The 27,813-nt window shown below is 40.2% G+C and overlaps 1 protein-coding gene across 1 annotated transcript; it reads left to right on the top strand.

Moving 5' to 3' along the window:
• The first annotated feature begins 209 nt into the window (after positions 1-209).
• Positions 210-27,813, top strand: LOC112103267 (probable methyltransferase-like protein 15). Its single transcript, XM_029911544.1, has 4 exons — positions 210-406; positions 8,522-8,713; positions 10,783-10,961; positions 27,255-27,813. The coding sequence occupies exons 1-4, from the start codon at positions 210-212 to the stop codon at positions 27,695-27,697; spliced, it is 1,011 nt and encodes a 336-aa protein (XP_029767404.1). The 3' UTR covers positions 27,698-27,813.

Below are 27,813 nucleotides of genomic sequence, written 5' to 3'. Positions count from 1 at the left end.
CTCAATGGTGGGCACTCCTTTATGCTCTCAAGGGATAATGATTTACCCATATCTGTACGATTGTCTCCCCGGATCCCAGTCTCTCTGGGAGGCTCACAAAGTCACCGACACTACGATATATTTGTTTACAGAACTGGGGCTACAGATCAACACCCAGAAGTCAATCCTCACTCCAGTGCAATGCCTGGAATTCATAGGGGCTAACCTTGATGTGTTACAAGCCAAAGCCCTCTTACATCAACACAGGTTCCTATCCTTCAACACCGTTCAAAGCAGCCCACAATAACGGCCAGGCTTTGCCTCCAACTCTTGGGACAGATGGCAGCAGGCACAGTGATGATACTTCATGCCAGGCTTCACATGTGATGTCTCCAAATGTAGTTCAGACCAATCTACAGACCAACAAGTTGGACAAACCATTATCACTTCCCCCCAGGATCAGAAACTCCTTAAACTGGTAGAAAGACCCAGCCAACATTTGCAAAGGGACCCCCTTCTTGCAAACATCATAGTCATTGCTCCTCACCACCAACGCATCACTCATAGGCTGGGGCGCACATCACAATGGTTTCATGACACAAGGCAAATGGTCACCTGTGGAGATATCCCTCCACATCAGTCTCCTTGAGTTGAGAGTGGTCAGGAATGACCACGCCCATTTCCTCCCACTGATCAAAGGATTGCACACAAAGATCTTGACAGACAACATTGACTGTACGTACATCATCAGTCGGCAGTGTTGAGCCATATCGCCCTACCTATACGCAGAAACAATGAGATTATGGAATTGGTGCATCTCCCACAACGTTACACTGTCCGCGGCATACCTCCTCAAAACTTGATAGCGGACAGTCTGAGTCCAAACTCCTACACGGCCATGAATGGGAGATACACCCGTCAGTACTTCACGATTTATTCAGATGATAGGGGACACCATCTACAGATCTGTTTGCCACTCACCTGAACAAGAAGTCCATGCTACTGCTCCAGAGTGGGGATAGGACAACATTCCTGAGGTGATGCTGTCCTCCTCCCCTGCAACAGGGACCTTCTCTACTCCATGGGTTCTCAACCATTTTCTTTCGGAAGCCCCCACAACATGCTATAAAAATTCCACGGCTTGTCTGTGCTACAACAACTGTATTTCTGCCTATAAAAGCCAGGGCCAGCGTTTTGAGATAGCAAGCAGGGCAACTGCCTGGGGCCTCACACCACGGGGACCCTCTGAAGCTGTTTCTCAGGCTTCCGCTTCAGCCACAGGCTGTGGGGCTTCAGCTTTCTGCTCTGGCTCCCAGCAAATCTAATGCCAGCCCTGCTGGGTGGACCCCCTGAAACCTGTTCGTGGCTCCCCAGTGGGCCCCAGACTCCTAGTTGAGAACCACTGCTCTATGCCTTCCCTCCACTTTCTCTACTGTTGAAGGTCCTGCTGAAAATAAAAAGGGACAGAGCTTGCGTTGTTCTGATTGCTCTTACTTGGCCAAGACACACCTGGTACCCTTACCTGTCACAGCTTGTGACATGTCCACCGATCTCTTTCCCGGCCATTCCACACCTCCTCTCACAGACTTTCTTAATGTTCAACCTAAACAGTCCTTACTGCGATTTAAGCCCATTGTGTCTTGTCCTATCCTCAGAGATTAAGGAGAACCTTTTTTCTCCCTCTTCCTTGTAACAATCTTTTATGTACTTGAAAACTGTTATCATGTCCCCTCTCCATCTTCTCTTCTCCAGACTAATCAAACCCAATTTTTTCAATCTTCTCTCATAGGTCATGTTTTCTAGACCTTTACTCATTTTTGTTGCTGTCCTCTGGACTTTCTCCAATTTGTCCACATCTTTCCTGAAATGTGGCACCTAGAACTGGACACAATACTTCAGTTGAGGCCTAATCAGCGCCTGATTAGGAAGAGAGTAGAAGAATTACTTCTTGTGTCTTGCTTACAACGCTCCTGCTAAAACATCTGTCAAGGCTAATTCCCCGCTCTGGCACTCCAAGTGCAGAAGGTGGGGGGCCTGCAAGGATTCTAAAAATTAATTCTGACCACTCCAGGCTTGTATTAAAATCCCAAGATTAAATTTTTTTCTGACCTTGGATTGGTAGATGCTGCCACCACCCAAGTGCAGAACCCCTTTGAGAGCCCAGGAAGGCGCCCTTGGGAATTCCTTCCTGTGGAGGGCCCTCAAGCCCTTTCATCCCCCCTCCCACCCCCCCCCCCCCCCCGGGAAGAGCTGAGAAACAAAGAAAAAAAAGGAAATCAGCTGTTGCCACCAGTTAATTAAACAACATGTGCACAAACCTCTTAAGAAACAAAAAGCCAATTCTGTTCTTAAAAAGGTAAATTTTATTTTAAAAAAAAACATACATCTGGAAACTCAGGCTATTGATAGATTTTAAAAGAGTAACTACAAGGATTAAGCATGAAGAATAGCCGTCTTGAGGTCTCACTTAAAGGTTACAAGCAAAACAAAAGCATCTGGGGTTAGCGCAGAGGAGTCTACAAGCCATAAAGAAATAAAAAGAGATAAACCTAATCGCGTCTTCCTAGACATTTCCTGATCTACTTACATATCTGGGGTTTCAAATGAATAGTTTCTAGGTATGATACCAATGATTTTTCATATCTGGCCCCAAGCTTTTTACAGCATAGCTGTTGCCCTGTCTGCCTCTCCCCGGAAGAACAACCACAGACAGACAAAAGGGGAGTCTTGTTTCAATTTTAAAAAGTTCTAGCCTTCCCATTGGCTCTTTTGGCCAGGTGCCCACTCACTTCTTTTTACTTATGCATAGCAGTGAGACTTTTTAACCCTTTACAGGTACAGCAATTAGAGAACAGCTACTAAGAGGGATTTTATAGCTACTGGCTGGCTGGGGGTCCATAAAAGGGAGCTACCCCCTCCCTTCATTTATCACAATATCCCAGAATGATGTTTGCTTTTTTTTTGCAACAGTGTTACTATTGACTCATATTTTGCTTGTGATCCATTATTACCCCCCAGATTCCTTTCTGCAGTACTCCTTCCTAGGTAGTCATTTCCCATTTTTTATGTGTGCAACTGATTATTCCTTCTGAAGTGGAGTGTTTTGCATTTGTCCTTATTGAATTTCATCCTGTTTACTTCAGACCATTTCTCCAGTTTGTTCAGATCATTTTGAATTTTAATCCTGTCCTCCAAAGTACTTGCAACCCCTCCCAGCTTGGTATCGTTCACAAAGTGTACTTTCTATGCCATTATCATTGATGAAGACATAAATGGTCCAGGTTTCATTGGGTGCATGTCCCAACATATCTTCCCCAGCTTCCGCGACACTTTAACATATCCTAGACTATGCTTTAACCCTAAAACAGTCCGGACTGTGAATATGTTCTCTGTGTCCACCTAGTGGCTATTGCAGCTTTCCACCAACCTGTAGAGAGGTATTCAGCGCTGTCATGCCCAACTACTAAAAGTTTCCTCAAGTAAACCCCTTTTCACAATCTCAACTTCCTATCCCCAGGTGGGACCCAAACCTGGTATTGAAAGGACTGACTAGGCCTCCCTTTAAACCCATGACCCAACTAGTCGCTGACGTACCTATCAATGAAAAAGGCCTTCCTGGTAGTGATTACCTTGGTCATGAGAATAGGAGAGATATAAGCCCTCCCTACATGGTATTTTTTCCAGACAAGGTTACCCTCAGACCACACCCAAATTTCATCCCTAAGGTAACTTCTCAGTTTCACATGAATCAGTTGATTCACCTTCTAATCTTCTACCTCAAGCCTCACCGAGACAACAGTGAGGCTATATTACATACCCTGGATTTCAGGAGAGCCCTGGCCTTCTACCTGGATAGGACAAAAGCCTTCAGGAAGTCCCCTAGGTTTTTCCTCTCCATGGCAGAAAGATCCCAGGGTTCAGAATATCAGCCCAAAGACTGTCCAAGTGGGTCCCAAACTATACCACACATTGCTACAAAACCCTCCAGATACCATTCGTACATACGCTACAATATCAGTTTCCTCATCCATTGCCTTCCTCAAGAATTTCCCTGTCTCAGGGATCTGTAGAGTTGTGACGTGGGTGTCAGTCCACACTTTTGCAGAACACTATGCAATCACTTGGGACTCCACCTCCAATGCCATCTTCGGCTCCACGGTGTCATCAGTAACTGACCGGACTCTGAAGTCCCGGCCATCTAGAAGTGGCACTGCTTGGGAGTCACCTACAATGGAGCACCCATAGGGACACTATTCGAAGAAGTAGTTACCTTGTGCAGTAATGATGGTTCTTAGAGATGTGTGTCCCTGTGGGTACTCCACAACCCATCCTTCCCCTTTGGAGTTCTTGTCTTGACTCTACAGTAGAGAAGGAACTGAGGAGGGTTAGCCCGCGTGTGCTGTCTAGCCTCATGGTGCAGCTCAAGGAGAGACAGTGCATGTGCTGGCCCAATGGACACTGCTACTGAAGTTCTCTGATCAGCAGCGCAGGGATGCAGACACACCTACAATGGAGCACCGATAGAGAGACACATCTCGAAGAACCATCGTTACTGCACAAGGCACGTAACTTCTTGATTGCTCCTTTGAAACAGGTGTTAACTATGTATGCTAAACAATGTATTCCACCTTCTATTTAGCTTTAACTACATTTCCCAGACTTGAAGAAGAGCTCTGTGTAGCTCAAAAGCTTGTCTCTCTCTCATCAACAGAAGTTCGTCCAATAAAAGATTTTACCTCACCCACCTTGTCTCTCTAATATCTTGGGACTGTAGCTGATATAGCTATCACCACTTGTTGGGGTGGATTAATTATGTCAACAGGAGAACGATTCTCCCGTCAGCATAGAATGACTACACGAGAGAATTTACAGCGGCGCAGCTGCATCGGTACAGCAGTGCGCTGTAAGATCTCTAGTGTAGACATAGCCTAAACTGCTGCCTAATATTGTATGCTGTTATACAGCTGCCAAGCGTCACTCCAGGTTGATTACATTTCACTGTGTGAAGGGATCTCTACAGAGCATTTCTTATAAAACAAAACAAAAAACTTCCTTGGGACGTAAGATGTTATGTAAATCATCATTAGAAATTCTTTAAAGCCATTGTTTTTAGGTAACAGTCTTTCAAGAAGATTTAAATTAAATAGAAATTCTTTCAAGAATGTTAAATAAGATTGGCAAACAACCTTTTAAAAGATTAGATGTTTGGAATATGAGTAGAATAGCCTGAGTAAGCAGCATCAGGATAATTGTAGAGAAGAGGAATGATGTTTTCACAGTTACAGGGCAAACTGCACTTAACACCCTTTTAATCCCTCTTGAGTTGCACCCCTTAGGTGACAGGACTGGCTTCCTGCACCTCACTCGGTGTGGTACCGGATGGTCCAGCCACCTGGGACTGAGTCACTGGGCCGCAGCCTCTTAATGTATCAGGCCCATCTGTGGTTGGGACCTGCAAACCCTTTTCTTTCAGGGACCTGTGACTAGTGAGTTGATTAAAGCAATTCAAAAACAGTGTCTTCAGAACAAAGCATTATTTATTAGGGCTGTCGATTAATCGCAGTTAACTCATGCAATTAACTCAAAAATTAATCTCAATTAAAAAAATTTATCGTGATTAATCACAGTTTTAATCGCATTGTTAAACAATAGAATACTAATTGAAATTTATTAAATATTTTTGGATGTTTTTCTACATTTTCAAATATATTGATTTCAGTTACAACACAGAATACAAAGTGTACAGTGCTCATTTTATATTATTATTTTTCATAAAAAATATTTGCACTGTAAAAATTATAAACAAAAGAAAGTGTTTTTCATTTCATCTTATACAAGTACTGTACTGCAATCTCCTTGTTGTGAAAGTGCAACTTACAAATGTAGATTTTTTTTTTGTTACATGACTGCACTCATAAACAAAACAATACAAAACTTTAGAGCGTACAAGTCCACTCAGTCCTACTTCTCGTTCAACCAATCGCAAAAACAAACAAGTTTATCTTCTATAAATGTAAACCGTGCTTCCTGCTTCTTATTTAGAATGTCACCTGAAAGTGAGAACAGGCGTTCGCATGAGACTTCTGTAGCTGGCATTGCAAGGTATTTACATGTCAGATATGCTAAACATTCATATGCCCCTTCATATTTCAGCCACCATTCCAGAGGACGTGCTTCCATGCTGATGATGCTCGTTTAAAAAAAAAAAAAAAAGTGTTTATTTAAATTAAATAATTAAATTCTCCTTGGGGGGAGAATTTAATGTGTCCGGCTCTATTTTACCTGCATTCTGCCATATATTTCATGTTATAGCAGTCTCAGATGACGACTCAGCACATGTTGTTCATTTTTAAGAACACTTTCGCTGCAGATTTGTCAAAATGCAAAGAAGGTACCAATGTGAGATTTCTAAAGATAGCTACAGCATTCAACCCATGGTTTAAGAATCTTAAGTGCCGTCCAAAATCTGAGAGGGACAAGATGTGGAGCATGCTTTCAGAAGTCTTAAAAGAGCAACACTCCAATGCGGAAACTACAGAACCCGAATCACCAAAAAAGAAAATCAACCTTCTGCTGGTGACATCTGATTCAGATGATGAAAATGAACATGTGTCAGTCCGTACTGCTTTGGATTGTTATCGAGAGGAACCCGTCATCAGCATGGAAGCATGTCCCCTGGAATGGTGGTTGAAGCATGAAGGGACATATGAATTTTTAGCGCGTCTGGCATGTAAATATCTTGTGACATCCGCTACAACAGTGTCATGAGAATGCCTGTTCTCACTTTCAGGTGACATTGTGAAAAAGAAGCGGGCAGCATTATCTCCTGCAAATGTAAACAAACTTGTTTGTCTGAGCGATTGGCTGAACAGGAAATAGGACTGAGTGAACTTGTAGGCTCTAAAGTTTTACATTGTTTTATTTTTGAATACAGTTATTTTTTGAACATAATTCTACATTTGTAAGTTCAATTTTCATGATAAAGAGATTGCACTACAGTACTTGTATGAGGTGAATTGAAAAATACTATTTCTTTTGTTTTTTACAGTACAAATTTGTAATAAAAATAAATAGAAAGTGAGCACTGTACACTTTGTATTCTGTTATAATTGCAATCAATATATTTGAAAATGTAGAAAACATCCAAAAATATTTAAATAAATGGTATTCTATTATTGTGTGACAGTGCGATTAATCGCATGATTAACTGCGATTAATTTTTTTTAATCGCTTGACAGCCCTATTATTTATTCCTTCCTCCCAAGGTACAGAGCACATTCAGCAAGGGGTAAAAACAATAAAAAAGTATAAACCTAACCCTAAGCCTGGATCTTACTTATCCTTAATCTTTCCTTGCCAGCTTTTGCAAGTTTCTCTCAGCATAGCTAACCCCCATCTCTGGCTGGGAGAAACAGACTGTCCTGTCCACAGCAGGCTCCCCGTCTCTGTCTGTTTTTTCTGACACTCTCTGAGTAACCTCTGGCCACTCACTCAATTTCCACTCTTTTCTAGACCCTGGGTATTCTAATATTTTACCATTCCCTTTGATCTCTGTCATCTCAGCCCTAGCAAAACAGCTATGTCACCACAGTTGGAGTGGAGGAGTCTTTTCTTGGCTATGATGTTTGAGTGTTTGTTGGGATGAGCCTTCGCCATTGTTTTACCTTTCCTGCTTGTTCCTCTAACAACCACTTTTGATGTAACTCCATAGGAAGTAACCCATCATAAACTCACACACAGAGGCATGCACCATATTCATAACAAATAATATAGATATTCTCACTTTGTCACATGTCTAATTGGTTTTTGGATGATATTAATATGCTAGTTGGAAAGGGTGCTGGGGGTAAATGATAAATTTCTCAGAGTTGTCTTAAATGTAAGTTAAAATATTGAATGTCTGAGTAGGTATATCAAATGAATCACCACGTTTTTCAAGGCTATGAAATCCTATTCCTATTATGCTGAACATCAGTATACGCATTTAATGGTGTATTGTACAGTTTTATATTTAGAGTGCTTGTGTGTGGGCAAATAACCTTCATGTAATATTTGTTTGTTCCCTTTTTTCTAGTAGTAAGGAACTGTGATCATAATTTTTGTTGTGATAGAATTTTTTTTAATGATTTTTGTTTGGTTTTTTTAATGTTCTTGTTTTTATTCCTTGTTTCTCATTTTTCTTTGGGTTAATAAAAGTAGTGGGCCCTTCTCACTTATACTAGTTGAAAACTGGAGTAACTCTGTTGCAGTTAGTGGAGTTGCATTAATGTAAATCTGGCCTGAGAGGAAAACTAGTCCTAAGGTAAAACTTTGAAAAGTGCCTGAGTCCTGTTTTCAAAGTGACTTATGTGTCTAAGTGTCATTGAGACTTTGGCTCCTAAATTCCTGAGTCTGTTTTGAAAATGGGACTGAGAAGCCTAAGTCACTTATATGGTTTGGCAAATTTTACTCCAATTTTTTGTTCATTTCCTACTTTAAAAGGGAAGAAATATTGCACTATTAACATTCAGATTGACACTTTTTATCTGTGATTCTCTTATAGGAAACAGATTCAGGCTCTTCTAGGGCAGTTTAGCCAAGCAGAAACCTTGTTAATCTCAGCTGGAGTAGAGCCAGGAATGCTAGATGGAGTTCTTTTGGATGCTGGGTGTTCCTCTATGCAGCTTGATACTCCTGAAAGAGGTTTTTCCCTGCGAAAGGATGGCCCTTTGGATATGAGGATGGATAGTGGCAGGTATGTATTGATCAAACATTTCTTCTCACAACAAGAAATCAATTTCTCAACAACACTCTGAATTTAATTTCCTTTTTAGGTTGCAGAATTCCCATCACACGCCCACATCTAACTCTGCACATACATAATAAATCAGCTTTGTTCTTTTGCCATAGAGGCTCATCTAGTTCTCAGGATTTAGGGCCAGATTCCAATCTCGCTTACTCCAGCATAAAGTGAAGGTACTTCTGGGTTTCAGTGGTGGAAGCTCAGAATTTGACTATTAGGCTTTCCATACTTAAGGTTAAAAGCAATGAATAATAACAATAATTAAAACAAGCATCTTTAATTTTGTTAAGCAGACCATGATGTAGGATATAAATGAAATTGTAACTGAGAAGGTAGTTTATCATCTAGGTGAAATGAGGATGCTTAAGTATAAATAAAGTTCTAACAGATTTCTTTTAACCTTGGTAGCTACTCTGAAGATGGGCATGTGCTAACCTCTACAAAGAAACGGCAGTGAGCCTGTCAATTAAATTACAATGGCAACACTGCTTTCAAGGCATTAAATATTCTACCACTACTTGCATGCTTACTGTAAGCAATTCATTAACGTTGTTCTATGTTTCATAGCAAGCACATCAGAATGACTTACTTTATACTCAAATTAACAAGTAGTAAAAAAAAAAACTTTATATTTAATCGATTAGAGTCAGTGCTGAGTATAATCTGGAAGGTGGAATGCAATGCTAATCATAAATAGTAATGTTTTCTATGTATATAGCAACTGTCACCTCGAAGGGACCCAGTGCCTTTCATGGGGAATATGCCTTATTACAGAAAACACCAAATATGCAGTCACCTCTGTTGTATGGATGATGGTAATTAACTGAGACATAGCATGCTGCACACCTATAAGGGAATGGGAAATTCTGGCCAAAAATAGTGGGACAAACTTGTGTTCTTAGAATATGAGCCATGGTATTGTTAATGTTCACACATAGCCAATGGTACCTCAGTTTCTAAGAAACTATCTCAAAGACTGACACAGTAAACTGCATGATACGCAATTTAGTCAACTCTAGGATGAACAGCTGAGATCTTACTGGGTTCAAGCCTGTGGTTTCAAGGAATGTAAACCTGAGGTTTTTGCCACTAAAATATCCTTGCTGGTATATGAACTTGCATGATAAGAATAAAGAATGACTGGGATAAAACGGGCATATATTGTACAGTTGAGGATAAATATACAGGGCAAATAGTATCTTAAGTTTGGTTATTTTCTGTAAGATATTGTGGGGAAATAATAAAATACTGAGAAATATTCTGCCTATCTGTCCCTTTGTAGAAAAGGCAAGTCTGTGAAATAGTTGAATTAGATTGAGCAGTCTCTGCACATTACTGAATACCCATGCAGTGTATATCAAAGACCTTGAACGATTTCAATAAAGAAAGTTGTACAGGTGAAAGAAATATTGATGACTATGGGATATTTTGTTTGCCTTTTGGTAGATAGTTACAAATATCCTTTTCTTTCAAAATACTTTTGAATTTAAATTGAGATACCTTTAAGTGACAGTACAGGAAATTTATCTTCATAAGGGATCATTTTTCATAGCACTGCATGTAAGGGGAAAGATCCTTGAGATTAGTTCCTCTGTATTCTGAGTGGGAAAACAGAACAAATAATGCAAGATGACTAAAACCAACACATAAGAAATGAGTTCATATTTTGAAGATATCTAAATAAAGGCAATCTTACAGCCTTTCAATTTTAGAAAAATACTTGAACTACAGCTAATCTTTGTCAACTCATTAATGTTAAAAGTTTATGGTAGTACCTGAAGTTTCAGCTATTCTTTATTGCTAATTAATGTTAAGGAAGACACTCCATCTGAAGTAATAAGACGGGATTTAAAAGGTAGAAGCTATTTCCGTTTTCACAGGATTGCTTTCTCTTATTTTAAAACCTCAAAGGCACTTGCATGCAGTGTGTGTGTTTGACTTTATGTCTCAATGCTATGAAGCTTCACCTCTTGTCAATGAAAACTGACGTCAGTGAACTAATTGGCTCTTCTTGTGCGTAGGTATCCTGACATGCCCACCGCTGCTGATGTTGTGAATGCTTTAGATCAACAGGCGCTTGCGTCCATCCTGAGAACATACGGGGAGGAGAGGCACGCCAAGAAAATAGCTTCAGCAGTCGTTCAGGCACGCAGCATCTACCCCATCACCAGAACTCAGCAGCTTGCCAGCATTGTTGCAGGTACCCTCATTAATTCTGAACAGTGTCTGAGAGAGAAAAAATATTAATCCCCAAAGTCCCAGAGGGATCTATTTGTTCTTGAAATCATGCAGGATCTAATCCTGTCTATCCTTCTCTGATGTCAGCTTTTTGTGTTGTTTTGTTTTGTGAGCTCCCTTTTTTTATATACTGTGGCTTCCTGATTAGTTTAATAATAGATTTTACATGAAGTGATTTATCATTTTTGCCCACCAAGGTGAAACATTGAATGACAACCACAGAGGGAATTCTTTATCACTACTGTTGATAAGCCCTCAATTATCAGATCTACTTTATATTTTTGGGGTGTGGGGGTGGTAGTACCATGACACTGCCCAACAGCTGAAATAAAATAGATTAGCTCATATTTTTCTTCTAAACAGCCAGCTAATGAAGAGTAAAATGATGCGTAGGTTATTTCACTTTGTGAATGCTAACTAGATCAGCCTGAAGGGCTTAATGAAACACTTCATCTTAGTTGCTGTTCACCATAAACCTCCTGAACTGAATGTAGCTAGGAGGTGCTTTGTTGCAGGCAGAAATTGTTTCATAGCTGTGCCCTATGATGAAAGTTTTCCAAGCCAAAATACAATTTCTGTAGCTGCTTAAGACAATTCCATTGGAGAATCCCTAGTCTTGTCAGAAATACATCTAAAGGAGTGAAACTCTTGTATCTGTAGCTAGGGAAACTATCTTCTAATGTAATGAATTTTGGTTTATGGTTGCTGTTGGCTTATTAATAATGGAGAAGTTCTTAAGTAATCTTAGAACTCTCAAATGAAAGGTTTAGCACCATTTTAATAATATAGGCTGTTTAGGCAAGTTATATGGTGAAATCAGATACACCTGAACTTTAGCCATAAAAGACGTGAAATGATTAAAGCTCTGGAAGAAGTATGACGATACTATTGCTGTAGAAAGATCACATTGTAAGCATGCTATATGAAAACAATGTAATGACAAAGAGGTGGATCAGTTGATCAATATATAATATATAAACCTTAAATAAAATCTGACAATTCTGTATTTAAAAAGTAGCCATTTCCATCTACATTTAGTGGTAGTGATTTAATTTGCTTGTCAGACACATGCTTCTTTCTAGATCTGTTAATTAAAACAGTATGTCATTGTTTATGTACTTAAAGCAGCTACCCTGATGCTGTGTTAAATTTTTAATAAGCTGTATGTCTTAAAAATACTATACAAGTTAATATTGTAGCTCTTATGACCTAAATAAAAGTGTCAGCACATTAGATTACCAGTTCCAGGTAAAAGACAATGGTCAAATTTGCAGCAGTGTTGTATCGGTTACCTATGAATCATAGCCTTAACTGCCACTTCTTCTGTCATTTTAAATCCCTTGCTGTACATTATGTAGTTTTGACAGGTATATCAATATGATAAAATGCATGCCAAAGAAATTTATCAAATGATATTTTATATCAGGATTTTTCCTTTTAATAAGTACAGTTTCTGTCTACCAACATGTACAAAACACATATACTTACCAAACATCTCTCTATATAGAATAGGCAAGTAATTAAAATTGGTTTAGCCCATTCTTTCAGTCTATGCTTAGGGAGAACTCCCTGGATTTCAGTGTGAATCTGCACAGAGTAAGGAGTTCAGGACTGGCTCTTATTAAGCTTTCGTTAATTGTTTATACCTTAAGGTATAACGAACAGTATTACATATAGTATAGAATAGTACATGTAATACTATAGTATAGTATACATAGGTATAGAATTTTTTTAAATGATTTCTTTTAATGTTCTTGTTTTTATTTCTTGTTTCTCGTTTTTCTTTGTTTGGATGAATAAAAGTAGTGGGCCCTTCTCACTTCTCAGGGAATTCTACTACCTAATTCTAGGAGCTTCCATGGCTTATAGTTCTGATGGTCTCCTGCATGGCCACAAGGGGCCCTACAACACATGAGACCTCTTGGAGCCTTCCTCCTATTGAAGTAGAATCTTCAGGAGAACTCCCTCCCTTTTCCATTCACTCTCCCTACTCTTATCCTGAAATTGTTGTGGGGGTGTCAACATACAAAAACCCTCACCACAAAGAATCCCCTCACAGAGACTCCTGCAATGCAGATCACTGTGGTTGCTTTGCTATCAGGTTGAAGAGCACCTATGGTGCACAAATATCACTGAGTAAATGGTCCAAATGAGAGAGAAAACAGAACATCAGAGGGTTAGAACTGACAACAATTAGCAATACTGTAGTTTAATCCTTTACCTGACATCCAAATCTGTCCTTCTACAAAATGACTGCCATGCAGTGTTTGTCAGGAAACCAGAGCCTGAGGGTCAGGAAACATACTCACAGAATCCTTCTCTAGATAGAACAGAAGAAACTCTAGGTATCTAAGATTCATGTCCAGGGTAAATGCATGTACAATTAAATTGGTTAAGCCATCTAGCCTTCTGTCTAGAGGCATAAAAACTCAACCAGATAATTAAAAACTTGATATTCAGGATATTGGGGACTGCACCTCCAAAAGCAAGAAGAAACTAATCACTTTTTGCAAGGCACTGGAACAAGAAAATATGTGACATTGCTTGAATGAGAAAGAATCTATCTGGAAAATGGATGTACATCCTCCCATCTTTTTCTCAGCTGGCTTGAGTGGCCAAGAAAAATCAGGACAAACAATGCTATCGTAGTCCTTGAAACTACCTATTAGTTTCATGGGCCCTCCACAGACAGCTTGTCTCCCAAAACCTTCTATATCAGTGGTGGGCGAACCGCAGACACTGGAAACTGCGGGTGGCCGTGCAAATGTAAACAAACTGGCGGCCTGCCAGCGGATTACCCTGATGGGCCACGTGCGGGCCACAGGTTGCCCACCACTGTTCTATATTGAGAACATAAGAAGATAAGAATGGCCATACTGGGTCAGACCAAAGGTCCATCCAGCCCAGTATCCTGTCTGCTGACAGTGGCCAATGCCAGATGCTCCAGAGGGACTTGGAGGGACTTAACTTCCATGAATTTATCTAGTTCTCTTTTAAACCCTGTTATAGTCCTAGCCTTCACAACCTCCTCAGGCAAGGCAAGGCGTTCCACAGGTTGACTGTGCGCTGTGTGAAGAAGAACTTACTTTTATTTGTTTTAAACCTGCTGCCCATTAATTGCATTTGGTGGCCCCTAGTTCTTATATTATGGGAACAAGTAAATAACTTTTCCTTATTCACTTTCTCCACACCACTCATGATTTTATATACCTCTATCAGATCCCCCCTTAGTCTCCTCTTTTCCAAACTGAAAAGTCCTAGCCTCTTTAATCGCTCCTCCTGTGGGACCAATTCCAAACCTCTAATCATTTTAGTTGCCCTTCTCTGAACCTTTTCTAATGCCAGTATATCTTTTTTGAGATGAGGAGACCACATCTGTACGCAGTATTCAAGATGTGGGCGTACCATGGATTTATTTAAGGGTAATAAGATATTCTCTGCCTTATTCTCTATCCCTTTTTTAATGATTTCTAACATCCTGTTTGCTTTTTTAACTGCCGCTGCACACTGCGTGGACGTCTTCAGAGAACTATCCATGATGACTCCAAGATCTCTTTCCTGATTAGCTGTAGCTAAATTAGCCCCCATCATATTGTATGTATAGTTGGGGTTATTTTTTCCAATGTGCATTACTTTACATTTATCCACATTAAATTTTATTTGCCGTTTTGTTGCCCAATCACTTAGTTTTGTGAGATCTTTTTGAAGTTCTTCACAGTCTGCTTTGGTCTTAACTATCTTGAGCAGCTTAGTATTGTCTGCAAACTTTGCCACTTCACTGTTTACCCCTTTCTCCAGATCGTTTATGAATAAGTTGAATAGGATTGGTCCTAGGACTGACCCTTGGGGAACACCACTAGTTACCCTTCTCCATTCTGAAAATTTACCATTTATTCCAATCCTTTGTTCCCTGTCTTTTAACCAGTTCTCCATCTTTTACCAGATCCTAGATAAGCCCCAGGTAATAGCCAGAAATTTAAAAACTAGAATTTGGATTCACCACAGGCTAGTGGATATTTTGTTCCAAACCAGAAAGCTATTTACCTTTAACTTTTAATACAAGACCTAGGAAGGGCATGTGCGGTTGTGCCCATGAATTCAGTTCCACAAAAGTAAATGTGAAACATTTTCTTCAACTTTCTGCTGGGAGGCTACCAAAAAGAACTGTGTTGTGGTTGTGTAAATGGGCAGGTCACAATACCAGAGGCTCTGCAGTTTTTGTAGGAAAAAGGGAGACTTGCAGGTTTTGCCCCTCTCTCTCTCTAGAGTCAATAAAGCTATTGATGATGTCTAACCATCTCAAACATCTGGTAGCCCACAGGTAATCTTACTCTTGATCTTAAACACCTGATGAAACTCACTTTGAAATGTCATCAGAAGTCTCCTTTACTTTTTATAATATATGGTGTCCATCATCTCTTCCTGAGAGCAAGCAAACTTCATGCCCTGTCAGCAAAAAAAAACATTTTTACAATTATTTGTCTCAAACACTGATATCCTACTGCAATAGGCACTCTATAAATACTTTACATCATGGGTTCTCAATGAGGGGGTTATGAACATGTCCACAGGGATGAACAGGAAACACTGTCTTAGATTTTTGCCACAGCTACTTGGAGGTTAATAGATATACATTAAAACTTACTGAAAAATATAAAGGGTTGAACCTCTTAAAATGTAGCTTTAGTGTTCTTCTATTCTACTGATCAACAATTCTTATTTCATATCAGTGGGTGATATGCCTTGTTACCTATTAGCTTAAGCTAGTAACTTAATTTTGCTTGGTTTCATTTAGATTTGTAACCCATTGACAGATCATTGTGAGATCATGTAGTCATCTGGATTTAACTTGAGAGAAGTTGGAGATTAGATGATAAAGAAGTTTATCCCTTAGTGGGTAAAGCCAGTTTTATCCAGATCTATTCAAGTTCACAGACTTTAATTAACAGTTTGAAATTTGTAATATTGCTTGAATTTTAGATGGCTGTGAATTAACACTGTATTAAGGGAGCCTAGACAAAAGGACATGAGTTGCGTCACAGAAACTTATTAAATGTGATGCAAATTCAACAGATGAATTCCAGCAAACAGGTGCACGATCTGAATTAATTTTTAAACTCCACCACTCTCATACACTCAGGGGACTTTAATGCCTCACATTGACAGCCACAGCACATTGCTAATTTCATTCACAAGCTTAAAAATTTCAATACATTTTAACATATGAATCTATTAGATTTTAAAAAGTGTAAGTAGCATCAGGGTATCCCAAAACTAAAATGATAATTTCTCTCAGCTGGGATTTCAAATCAGTAATCTAGCTAGAAGCATAATGTTTTTATGAATGAAATCAGTTTTACAGACTTCCCATACAAATTTTGTTATATTATTATACATAGCAATGCCTGTTACCAAGCAAGATTTTCTTTTACTGTTAGTATGGTTTTCATTTGTGACTTAGCAAAAAGCACAGGATTTCCTGACTCCAGAAACGTTACTGACTCAGGGGACTGAGAATGGGATAATTGTAGCCTTTCACCCCTGGATTGCTGATTCAAATCCAGTTTGGATTGTTAACAACTGTTCCAAATAGATGGCTGTCCATATGAAAAAAATGACCACCATAAAAAACATTCATTAGTTGTTGACAGTCTCAGCAGAGAAACCAAGGATTCATTGGGCTTGGAGACTGAACTGTCTTTTCACTACATACAGCTGGTACATGATCTGAGCATAAACAGAGGCCTTTTCTCTAGAGTTGTTAGACAAGCACCTTTCACTTTGTCATCAGCAACATTTGTATCATACCCTGCCCTGGACAGCTTACAGTCTAGGTCAGGCATGACATACAAATAAGGGTAATGGGAGTTAATAGGATGGGAACAGGTCAGGGTCACATATAGAAGATCACACAATAACTTAGATTAGTCATGCATAGTTCCTTGAAACATTTTGTTTGAGCTTCATCCCCATCATCAATTTTCACTAAACTCATCCACTTCTAAATAATGCTGCAGCACTAAACTCACAGCTACTGTTAAACAAGCATATACATGTACACATGCACAAATACATTAAAAAACTGGGATAATTGAAAGAGGAAATATTAGCTGCAAGTTTGATAGTAAAAATGCTGTATTTCTGGCCTCAATGTGGCAAATATAAAGTATCTCTTTCTGATGTAATGTGGCTATATTTTTTTTACTGATTTACTGAATTTTAGTATTACATACTATAACATATTTTCTGCCTTGCTATTTGTGCATTGTCTTCCACAGATGCCATAGGGGATTGTGTTATATATGAAAAAAATATATGTTGGCAGTATTTGCTTATTTTTATTTCCTATGTTACTATAATAGATTTTTATCCTAAGGGCCTGATTTTCAAAACCAGGTTCTTTTTTTGCTCATGCAAATATTTATAGGCACTGTTAATTGTCAGAAAAAATTATGGTATCTAGATACTGCATTGAAATATCATGGTGATAGGGATTATATAAGATCCAAGATAGATACAATTTAGATATATCTCTAACTGCCATATATGCCAGCACAATCTGGTAGCTGGCTATCTAACTGCTTTCATTTGCCTGCTCCAAATTTCAGTTTCAGAATCAAAGACTAGTTTTCAAGATCAGATCAAGTCTTGCTAAAAAGCTGTCTAATTACAGCAGCATCCACAAAGTGGTACAAGTGGGCTACAATTGCATCTTTCTTTTTTCATATACTTCTAAATTTGTGAAGCTTAAGATTCCTATTCTACTCCCTTCTGCTTTTTCTTTACCTCCCAGGGGATAGCAGTGTGTCCAGTTTATTTAGGTTTAAAAAATAGTTTTGAAATAATACAAACGTTTGTAGGAGACTTGTTAGTGCAGATAAGTAAAAAGACAAAGATTCTCAAAATATTTTGATGACATAGTCATAGAAGATAAAGCTGTTGTTTTTTTTCAACTGAGTGTAAAAGAAAGCTCAGTTAGACTAGTATACAATAAAGATGGGCTGAGGAAGCCAAAACCAGATATGATTAGAAATCTGTTTCCATTTTACCCAAACTACCAAAGTTCAAGAACATCTGATAAAAGGTTCAAGTTTGGGCTTATTTCTAGTGCTGGGATGATTATTTTACTTTTGGGAACTGATCTAACAGTAAATCATGCCTTAATTTAGCATAGATCCAGATTAGTTTGTAATAGACATTAGACTGGAACCTCTTGCCCCAGCTTCATGGCATGCGCTATAGAGGGTGGATCCAGAACGTTTTATAAAGAAGTTCAGATTTGCATCTGAATTTTATCTGAATTCTGTGGCTTGGCTCCATCTTTAATTGTGATCCTTACAAGGTTGCCTTTTCTGGGACTTGGGCAGTCCCTGGGCAGCAGAAGTGAACCGAACCCCAGCAAACCATCAGCAAGTTCAGAGAATGTTTTTATAGTCCTGATCCTACTCTATGGTACATATCAAATGTGGCTTTTTGTTCTGAGAGGTGAAAATCAGCTCTGCAGAATAGAGTCCAAAAGTATTACTGTTTATAGAGCCTATACCCTAGAACAGAGGTTCTCAAACTGTGGTCCATGAGCTCCATTCAGATGGTCCATGGATAGTTCCCTCTAAGGTGCGCGCCTGGGCGGCCGCACACAAGAGAATGAAGGGCCACCCACCTAATTAGTGGAGCCGCACAGGTGTGGCTCCACTAATTAGGTGCCTGGACCTTGGAGTAGATGGACATGTAAGATGAGGTGGTGGCCTTCGGGGGGGAATAGGGGACAGGTAGCAGGGGACAGTGGGGTGAGAAGAGGGGGCGGGGGGAATTTGGGATGTGCAGGGCTGTGGCGGCCAGAGAAAGAGGCGACTTTCCCCAGCTCGAGGGCTGCTGCGGTGTGAGAGACTCCCCTCTCCTTCCCAGCCCCAGCTCGGGGGCTGCTGTGGTGGGGGAGAGAGGGAGACACCCCCTCCTTCCCAGCCCCAGGTCGGGGGCTGCCGTGGTAGGGGAGAGAGGTCACATCCATCGCATTAGAAAGGTAAGACTACTGATATTAAAATATGAGTTGTGTGCTTTTATTTGTAGAACAAAAAACATAAATTTTTATTAAGGTTTTTATATATATATATATATATAGTATATATTTTTTTTTTATATATATATATATATATATATATATATATATATATGTGCTTTACAATAGTTAGCTAATGGTACAAACAACATTTGGAAAGATGATTAAGTGGTCTGCTGAGACCCCCAGCAATTTTCAAGTGGTCCGCAAAAAAAAAGTTTGAGAACCACTGCCCTAGGCCTTGTCTTCACTACCTGCCTGGATCGGCGGGTAGAAATCGATCTCTCAGGGATCGAATTATTGCGTCTCGTCGGGACGCGATAATCGATTCCCGAATCGACACGCGTACTCCACCAGTCCAGGTAGGAGTAAGCGCCATCGACGGGGGAGCCGCGGCGGTCGATTTGCCGCCGTCCTCACAGCAGGTTAAGTCAGATAGGATACGTCGAATTCAGCTACGCTATTTGCGTAGCTGAATTTGCGTATCTTAAATCGATCCCCGTCCCCAGTGTAGACCTAGCCCTAGAATCCACAACTGGCAATGTTTTCAGCAAATGGTACCAAAAAGAGAGTGTGGTACACGGCTAACAGAATAATAGACACTAGAACTGAAATGGCTAGATTTATCTAGTCCACTCTCCTGCTATTTGTTCCCTACAGTATTTGTTAATGCTTTCTTACCCTAGTTTTTAAATGTTTCAAGCAAGTAGGCATGCTTTTATTTTTTTATTTTTGTAGTATTTGGAGCAACTGGAAAATTAGATTCTTGGTATAAGGCCTGCTACAAAATTGTAGTATTTCAGGAAATCTTGGGGTATAATTAAAGTTTTTTGTAGCTGTAAATTAAAAGAAAGGGGGGGAGGGGTTGATTCAGGAACTATAAATTCTGTTGAAGAAAAAGCTTATTTGTACATGGAAACTAGGGCATGTATTATTGGGAAGCGGGGAGCTGTGTATGTCTAATGACTTAGTGAATGTATAGATTGAAAGAAGAGTATCTCTGTATTCTAGTGAGCATTGCTATAGAAACATTCATGTCCTATGGTATTGCAGGTGTACTCCATCTTTAGTTTTAAACCGCGCTGTTTCATCTAATAATACCTCAGGTGTTTTAACCAAGTTAATGGTGTTAGTAGCTGTTAGTTGCTCATTTCAAAGAAAACAATATTTGTTTTGGTTAGCAAAGCAATCTTTTTATATTATATATTGAGAAGCACTTTTCTCCACAGATAAACTACTATCAATATTAAGCTCAGGAATTTCATTTTCAAATCAAAACTTATTTTTAGATGCATTAGCGATAAGGAGAGGTAGCATGCAGTCTTTCGGAAACCTTTGTATCAGTTTGCTGCCTGTGAGAGCTTGCCTTTTGACCATCCTAAGAGTTCTCCTCACCCAATTACTTCCTCCCAGCAGGCATTTTGGCCCCTAAAAAGGGAGATTAGAGACCTTTTTGTTTTTACAGTATGTGCACACAGTGTGATTTTTCAAAGGCCAAAATGGCAGTTAACTACTTAGGGTAACATTTTCTAAATTGCCTTAGTGACTTGACCCAAGTCCCAAGGAGTTTCAATGAAAGCTGTGCACCTAAGTCACTTAGGGGCTTTTGAAAATTTTATCCCTGACTACTGTTGACTTTCAGTCAAAGTTGGATGCCAAATTGCTATTTGTATCTTTCAAAATCGCAATATAATATAAACAATTACTTAGCTGATATTTTCATTTATTTAAATGTACTAATGCATAAAGGAATGGAGCACACACTGTTTCAAAATTGCTACTGTGGGATGATAAAAACAAGTCTATCAATTTTTGGATGGTGCAGGTTTAGTGTATGTGTGCTACTTATTCACAAGTACTGCATCTCTGCTTTCCCATGCCCCTTTTCCTTCTCTTGCTCTGAACTCAATCCTAATTCTTCTGCCTTATCCCTCTTCCTTTTGTGTCCTTTTCCACAGCCCTCTGTGCCTGGAACAATCTTCCTGTCCTCATCCATCAAGTGTCTTTCCCCCCTTCCCTCTTCTCAGCTTTAGTAGCCATGTGTTGTGCTTGTTTAGACTTACATAGATTGTGTAAGCTCCTCAAGGCAAAAAAAAGTCTTTCTCTGACTCAAGTTGTCCCATGGAGAACACATGAGGGAAACCACAAGAAAAGCAGAACTCCTACAAGTTCTTTTTCATTACATGGTTTCAGTACTGTACCATGAGTTCCATTTGGAAAGCAAACTTGCAATTCCCCTGGGGAACTTCTTGCTCAAGTTACTTGTGTTGAGCAAGTTTTGGAGATGCCCTGTAGAGCTTTGAAATTTTTTAATAGGCACTTACTCAAATCTTGGTGTCCTTGTTGCCCATCCTTTCTATCACAGATCAGACTGATCATCACCTTTCCCCATACGGGAAAGAAATTAGTCTAGTCAGAGCCTCATTCAAGCCCTGTTAGGCTTCAGTGGGTCCCTTAAAATGAGACAATTCACAAACCACAAAGTAAAACAGATTAAAAGGCAGCAGGACTCCATCCACATTCCAGAGACGCCATCTTCAGGTTGCCCACCTGAGAGTCGACATCCAGTTTATTCCTCTGCCCTTATTCCAGGGCCCATTCTCCAGGCCATCTACCTTAGAGTGAACAGACCCCCGTCTCCTAATTCCTGTGTCTGTATTCTAAGGCCTCCACACTGCTAGCCATTCTTTGTGCTTCTTATTACTGTTCTGCTGCAACCTTCACTTCAGTGCTTCTATGAGAGGGCTCCCTGCAGTGTTCCACTCCACAAGGTCCTTCACCTGTGAGACCTACCTCTGCTGCATTCCTTCAGAATCACTCGCTTGCTCTTGGGTTCGGCCTGTCCCTGGCTAAGCTAGTTCTTCCGGTTTACCTAGGGGCCTCCGCATGAGCCTTCTTCCGTGTTTTCTCTGTCTCTTCTTCCCAGTGGCTTCCAGCTACTGCTGTCTCTCCAGGTTCATGCAGCTATCCCTGGGGAACTCCTACCAGTGCCTCCTGCTGCTTCCTTCCAAACTACTGCCTGGCTCTTTATGGAGGCAGGATGCCCTCTACCATGCCCATTATGAGGTCCTAATTAGTCACAGATGAACTGGACCCATCCCCTTTAAAAGTGGATAGTCACCCTATGGCAGCAGGTCAAATAGTTGTAGATGCAACTCATTTGTCCTTCCTGATATTCATTCTTGCTATCACTTTACTCTTTTCAGACATACATTATATGTTTTCTTGCCATTGTGTTACTGTTTCTTCACGGCACAGAATGAGCATGGCTGAAATATTCCATTACCAGAGGCAAAAATCAGATGATTTGGTTCATGCCAGGAAAGAACGATGAGATCACAGTGTTGCTGCTAAGTGTTTGGGGGTGGGTAAAATGCTGCTTTCTCTAATATGTATATTAAACAGGATGCTGCACATTACATCAGTAGCCAGTGACCACATTTCTGGCTCCACCTCAATCTATAGAACTCCCCACTTTGTCTCAGGTAATCATTTATACAGCTCAGCAGAATTTCTGTTTTCTTACCTTCAAATCTTACCAGAGGAATGTACAGCAGAGCCAGTAGTGTAGAAACATGTTATACCATCTTGGAAATTATCCCAGACTGGAGCTGCTGCTGAAAGAAGCTTTGCAAGGTGCTGCTGACATCACTTGCAACCACATAGCCACCCCAACTGTAAAGGTAGTGCAATCTAGCGTTTACATCTTTAGACATTTTAGTCTGCAAATTATTGTAGGTTTGGATGGCATGCAGCTGTTTCCTGAGAACCTTTGTCTCTGTTCTTCATTTCCACCCACACATTTGCAAATACACAGTTTTCAACATGCTTCACAGCTGCAGGTTGGCTCCTTGTGCAGGGAAAAAGAGAAGATGGGAAAACACGGAGGGGACAATGCTGAGTAGGTTTCCTGTCCTCCATGGAAATTTGAGGGAAGTTAGTTTATGAAGTCCACAGTACACAGCTGAAACCATGGACCATCAGGCCTTAGTGTGTAAAACGCTGTACTTACCTAAAGCACTATATAAGTAATTATTGTTGATAGAAATGTGTAGTGAGACGTGCAACAGTTTTAAAAAATGGTACCTCTCTCCACCTTTACATGTATGCCCAGTCATCATTTTTTACACATGCATACAGAATGCAAAGGTTTTGTTATTTTCATAGACTCTGGTGTTTCCAACCCGTAGCAAAGAAAATTTGGAAAGAAGAGTGGGCTTACAGTATGGGTTTGTTTTGTTTCTTATCCCCAGTTAATATCCTCTCTTCCAGATCAAGAATGGAGTGCCTCGTGCAGTATCATGAGATGATGGAAAGGGTTCCTCCCCGCCCCCATTAGTTTTAAATTCTTAAAGAAAGTTATCAGTAGGGAATACCTTTGTGCCAGAGCCAGCGCTTCAAGTATCATCCAAACTAGTGCTGTTTTTTTCATATAACACAAAGCAGAAAATCCTTTCCCCCCCTTTTATAGTTGATGTTGAGTTTGATTAAGGGATACACTCAAACCCTTAGTTCTTCTTTGAATGCCTCTGCATATTCTCACATGTGGAATCAAGGTCCCTGAGACATGGGGTTCCAGAATCTTCTGGGGTGCAGTGTCTATCATGGGCTGCCCATCCCCGAAGAGTTCAGACAGTATCAAAGGGGAAGCAGCCCCAAATGCTTTTCAGTTCCTGCCATTAATTTAGGGATTCCTAACCTAAAACTCAGAAGAAGTGGGAAATCTGGATGTGGAGTTTGGATTAACCAGTTGCAAGGAACAGTTCTGTCCCTTTACCAAATAACATTATTGCTTTCACTTTCCTGAATCAGGCTTCTGCATTCACCTGGCATAGTGGTTTGTAAATTGGGTTCAAATTCACATCTCTTTTAAGACTCTCTTGCACATTTAATATGCTTTTTTCTTTAGCCCAGGCTTCATTAGCCTTATTTACCCATGCATAGAGACTGATGATATAAAGCTAAATTTTGTAAGGTGAATAATGCCACAAAGAAGTCCAGAAAATATTACCTTGGTCATCTTTGTCTTCTGAATAGTAAAGAGAATGGTGCAATTCCTCCAAGAGTCAGTGGACAATATAGATTAGTTGGCAGTATTTGGAGCTATTTGTCCAACAAATTCACACAGTGACACTGTCACATTAACCAGAAACAATCTAACTACTTGAGGTGGGAACAACATCAACTGTTCCTTCTTAACCCTTCTATCTTAGAAAATCAAAGAATAATCAAAAAATAAGGTTGGAAATTTAGCAGCAGATGCATAGCATGAATGCAGCAAGGATGCCTTTTGTAAACCTCAGGCAATTAATACAAGGTCAGTCGGTCACTTGCCTTATCTGTGCAAACAGGTAATGTGAAACAGAGCAATGGTCTCACCCACATACAGTTTAATCAAATACTATGCACTGGGGTTTCCATAGTTTCAACCTATTTAATTCAGCTCAAAATCTGCAGATTAGGTAACCTCCAAAAAATCTGATTGGGACATTTTCCCAATGGATGCCTTTTTGTTTAGTTGGCATGGCTACTTCACATAGACCCTCTTTCCAGATTTCTTATCCATAGAATATAATCTAGGAAGAACAGAAGCCCTATAAACAACACCTTTTAACCTCAGTACTCTCTCACATGCTGACAACTCAACATTAGATTTTAGACTTGCTTTCCTTCAAATACCATTTGTCCCAGTTCAAGCAGACTGTCGCTAATACCAAAGTATGAACTGTGAGACCATGGAAAATTTAGGCTAAACATAGTAATAAACCTGCCTTTCTTATAATTTCTTTTCTATCTAAAATTCATGATCTTGTGTGGAAGTTACTATGTGGTATGAGGAGAAAAATATGAACTTTAAATAATCTAAACCTGCATTTTTCTCTTTATTTATACACTTTAAATACATAACGAGACGATAAAGATAAGATCTTAGTAATATATAATAAATCTGTATTCTTGATTCTTTGTATGTGCCCATTTAGGCATAAACAATGCTAATTAACATATGATTATCTTTATATAAAAGATTTGCCATGAGAAATATGTAATATTGAAAACAAACAGGAAATAATGTGTGTGTGGTAATATGTGACACAGTCATTTTGTACTGTAAAGAGGAAGACTGGTTGTACTATACCAGTGGTCACCAACCGGTCGATTGCGATCGACTGGTCGATCCTAGAGGATCTCCCAGTTGATCGCAATCTACGGCGGTGTAGTGTGGCTACCACTAAGGCAGATTCCCTGCCTACCCCAGCCCATGCCGCTCTTGGAAGCAGCCACCGCAGCCCCGTGGCCCTGGGGGCGGAAGTGGCGGGGGGTAGGCAGGTAGAGCTGTGGGGACGGTGCTTGCAGAGAGGGGCAGCGCGCAAAGTCATGTGCCCCCCCTGCCCCTCCCCAGGGGCCGCAGGGGCACGTTGGCCCCTTCCAGGAGCGGTGTGGGGACAGGGTAGGCAGGGAGTCTGCCTTAGCGGCAGCTACACTCAGTCTTGCTGCACCCACTGCCGACCGGGAGTCGCCGGAGCTATGTGCTGCCCGGCGGGAGGCCGCACCCCAGCCCTGAGCCCCCTCCCGGATCTAGCACCCGAACCCCCTCCTGCACCCCAAGCCCCACCCTGAGCCCCCTCCCAGAGCTAGGACCCCAAACCCCCCTCCTGCACCCCAACCCCCAGCCCTGAGCCCCTTCCCGGAGTCAGCACCTCATACCCCCTCCTTCACCCCAAGCCCCAGCCCTTACCCCCTCCCAGAGCCAGCACCCTGTACCCCCTCCTGCACCCCAACATTCTGCCCCAGCCCGGAGCCCCCTCCTGCACCCAAACTCCCTCCTACAGCTTGCACCCCTCACCCCCCTCCAGCACCTCAACCCCTTACCCCAGGCTCAGCCCAGAGCCCGCTCCCACACTGCAAACCCCTCGGCCTCAGCCCAGAGCCAGCACCCCCTCCCGAACCTCAACCCCTACCTCAGCCCAGTGAAAGTGAGTGAGGGCAGAAGAGAGTGAGCGACTGGGGGGAGGAGGGGGCGTGGAGTGAGCAAGGCGGGGCTTTGGGGAAGGGGTGGGATAGATCCTGGGTTGCCCTTAGATTCAAAAAGTGATCTTGGGCATAAAAAGGTTGGAGACCACTGTACTATACTGATGGATGAATTATAGTTTCTGCAATAGCTACAATCAACTATATTCAAATTCATATATAAGAAATTATCAATCTGTGAAGTCTCTAAAGTAGGATTTATGAAAGCTAGAGATCCAGCTCTATTCAGTGTCTTCTTATTAAAATGTAATTATATAAATACTTAAATGAAGTTCATACACTACAAGAAAATAATATTTCCTTTTAATGTTTTATTGAGTGGATAAAGTAGTTTTGTAGTATCACAATTAGATATCACAAATAGTATCACAAGTTTTGTAGTATCACAATTAGATTCACTAAGCTTTTAATACCGTATATGGTTTGCTCATTAAAGTTTAATAAGTAATAGTCTTATTTCTTTAAACTAGAAAAAGTATTTAATTGCATTTAATTAAAATAGAATAATTATTTAAATCCCGCCTCTGTGAATTATTGCACAATAATCTAGACGATGACACTTAATATTTGCTTCTGCTTCTGCATAAATTATATAACCTGTTTTAAGAATCTCAGACAAGCAACCAAGCATGCATGTCTATCTACAGCTAAATATGAATGTAGTGAGTACTATTTCTAATGAAGATATAGAAAACTAATTTTTACTGCAGAGTTTTAGGGCATCTTATCTGTCTAACCTGTCTATACTTTTTATTTATCGCAGTTTCATGGCTATTGCTTTGTATTCTAACTTGCAACTTTATTTTTCAATTCTTTGAAGGATTTGAGGTGCAGTTTGTGTGAATGATTCTGTAGAAAAAGGGCCTGATTCCACAATAGGACTGCTCAGTTGAACAGGTCTTACTCATGTAACTAAGGCTTTCAAGGACAGGTCTTAAAGATGTATTATAAAGGGAGGAGGTCACTATTCATTGTTCAAAGTATCCTTTACTTGAAAGTCAGCACACATCACTGGATTAATGTCAAAAGTAGTTAATGGCAGGTACAAAAAGTTTATGGAATTACCAGATTTTTTCTAAAAGGTAGCAGGTTCCAGTACAGGAGAGCAGTATAAATGTACTTGATGACCAAACTTTAATCTCCTTTCTCTCTTTCTTTAATCCATAACAGGTGCTTTTCCAGCTGGAGCTTTGTATGCCCGAAAAGACTTACTTCAGAGACCTACACATGTTGCCACCAAAACTTTCCAAGCCTTGCGTATATTTGTGAATGATGAGCTCCGCGAACTCTATGTAGGGTTGAAGATAGCTGAGAAGTTTCTGAAACCTGGAGGTCGACTTGTAGCCCTTTCTTTTCATTCGCTAGAGGATCGTATCATCAAACGATTCCTTCAAGGAACAGATGTTTCAGAAAAGTTCAACCTTAACATAAGACAAAAGATAAGACAAGGACAAAAAAATTATTCAGAACAAGATGTGGAAGAATTCTTCAGTGAAAATTCCAACTCAAGGTGGACATCTATACAGAAAAAAGTGCTTACTCCCCAGGCTGCAGATGTTCAAGAGAACCCAAGAGGGCGGTCTGCCAAACTAAGAGCTGCTATCAAACTGTGAAATAAAATCAAATACTCTGATTTTCTCTTTATATTAAATATGCTTTTGTAAATGTTCATCTTTCAGACTGTACAGAGATGGTCAAATTGAAAAATAAAAGGAAAGAAAATAATTGA

This window comes from Terrapene carolina, unplaced genomic scaffold, assembly GCF_002925995.2.
Source record: "Terrapene carolina triunguis isolate 2854851 unplaced genomic scaffold, T_m_triunguis-2.0 Scaffold96, whole genome shotgun sequence".
NCBI lineage: Eukaryota > Metazoa > Chordata > Testudines > Emydidae > Terrapene > Terrapene triunguis.
Note: the sequence above shows the minus strand (reverse complement) of the source record. Positions and strands in the feature narration are given on the sequence as shown.

Coding starts and splice junctions, on each gene's coding strand:
- LOC112103267 (XM_029911544.1), top strand. CDS start 210: ATGTGTTACAAGCCAAAGCCCTCTTACATCAACACAGGTTCCTATCCT. Junction 407..8,521: donor ACCAATCTACAGACCAACAA/GTTGGACAAACC, acceptor ATTCTCTTATAG/GAAACAGATTCAGGCTCTTC. Junction 10,962..27,254: donor GCTTGCCAGCATTGTTGCAG/GTACCCTCATTA, acceptor AATCCATAACAG/GTGCTTTTCCAGCTGGAGCT.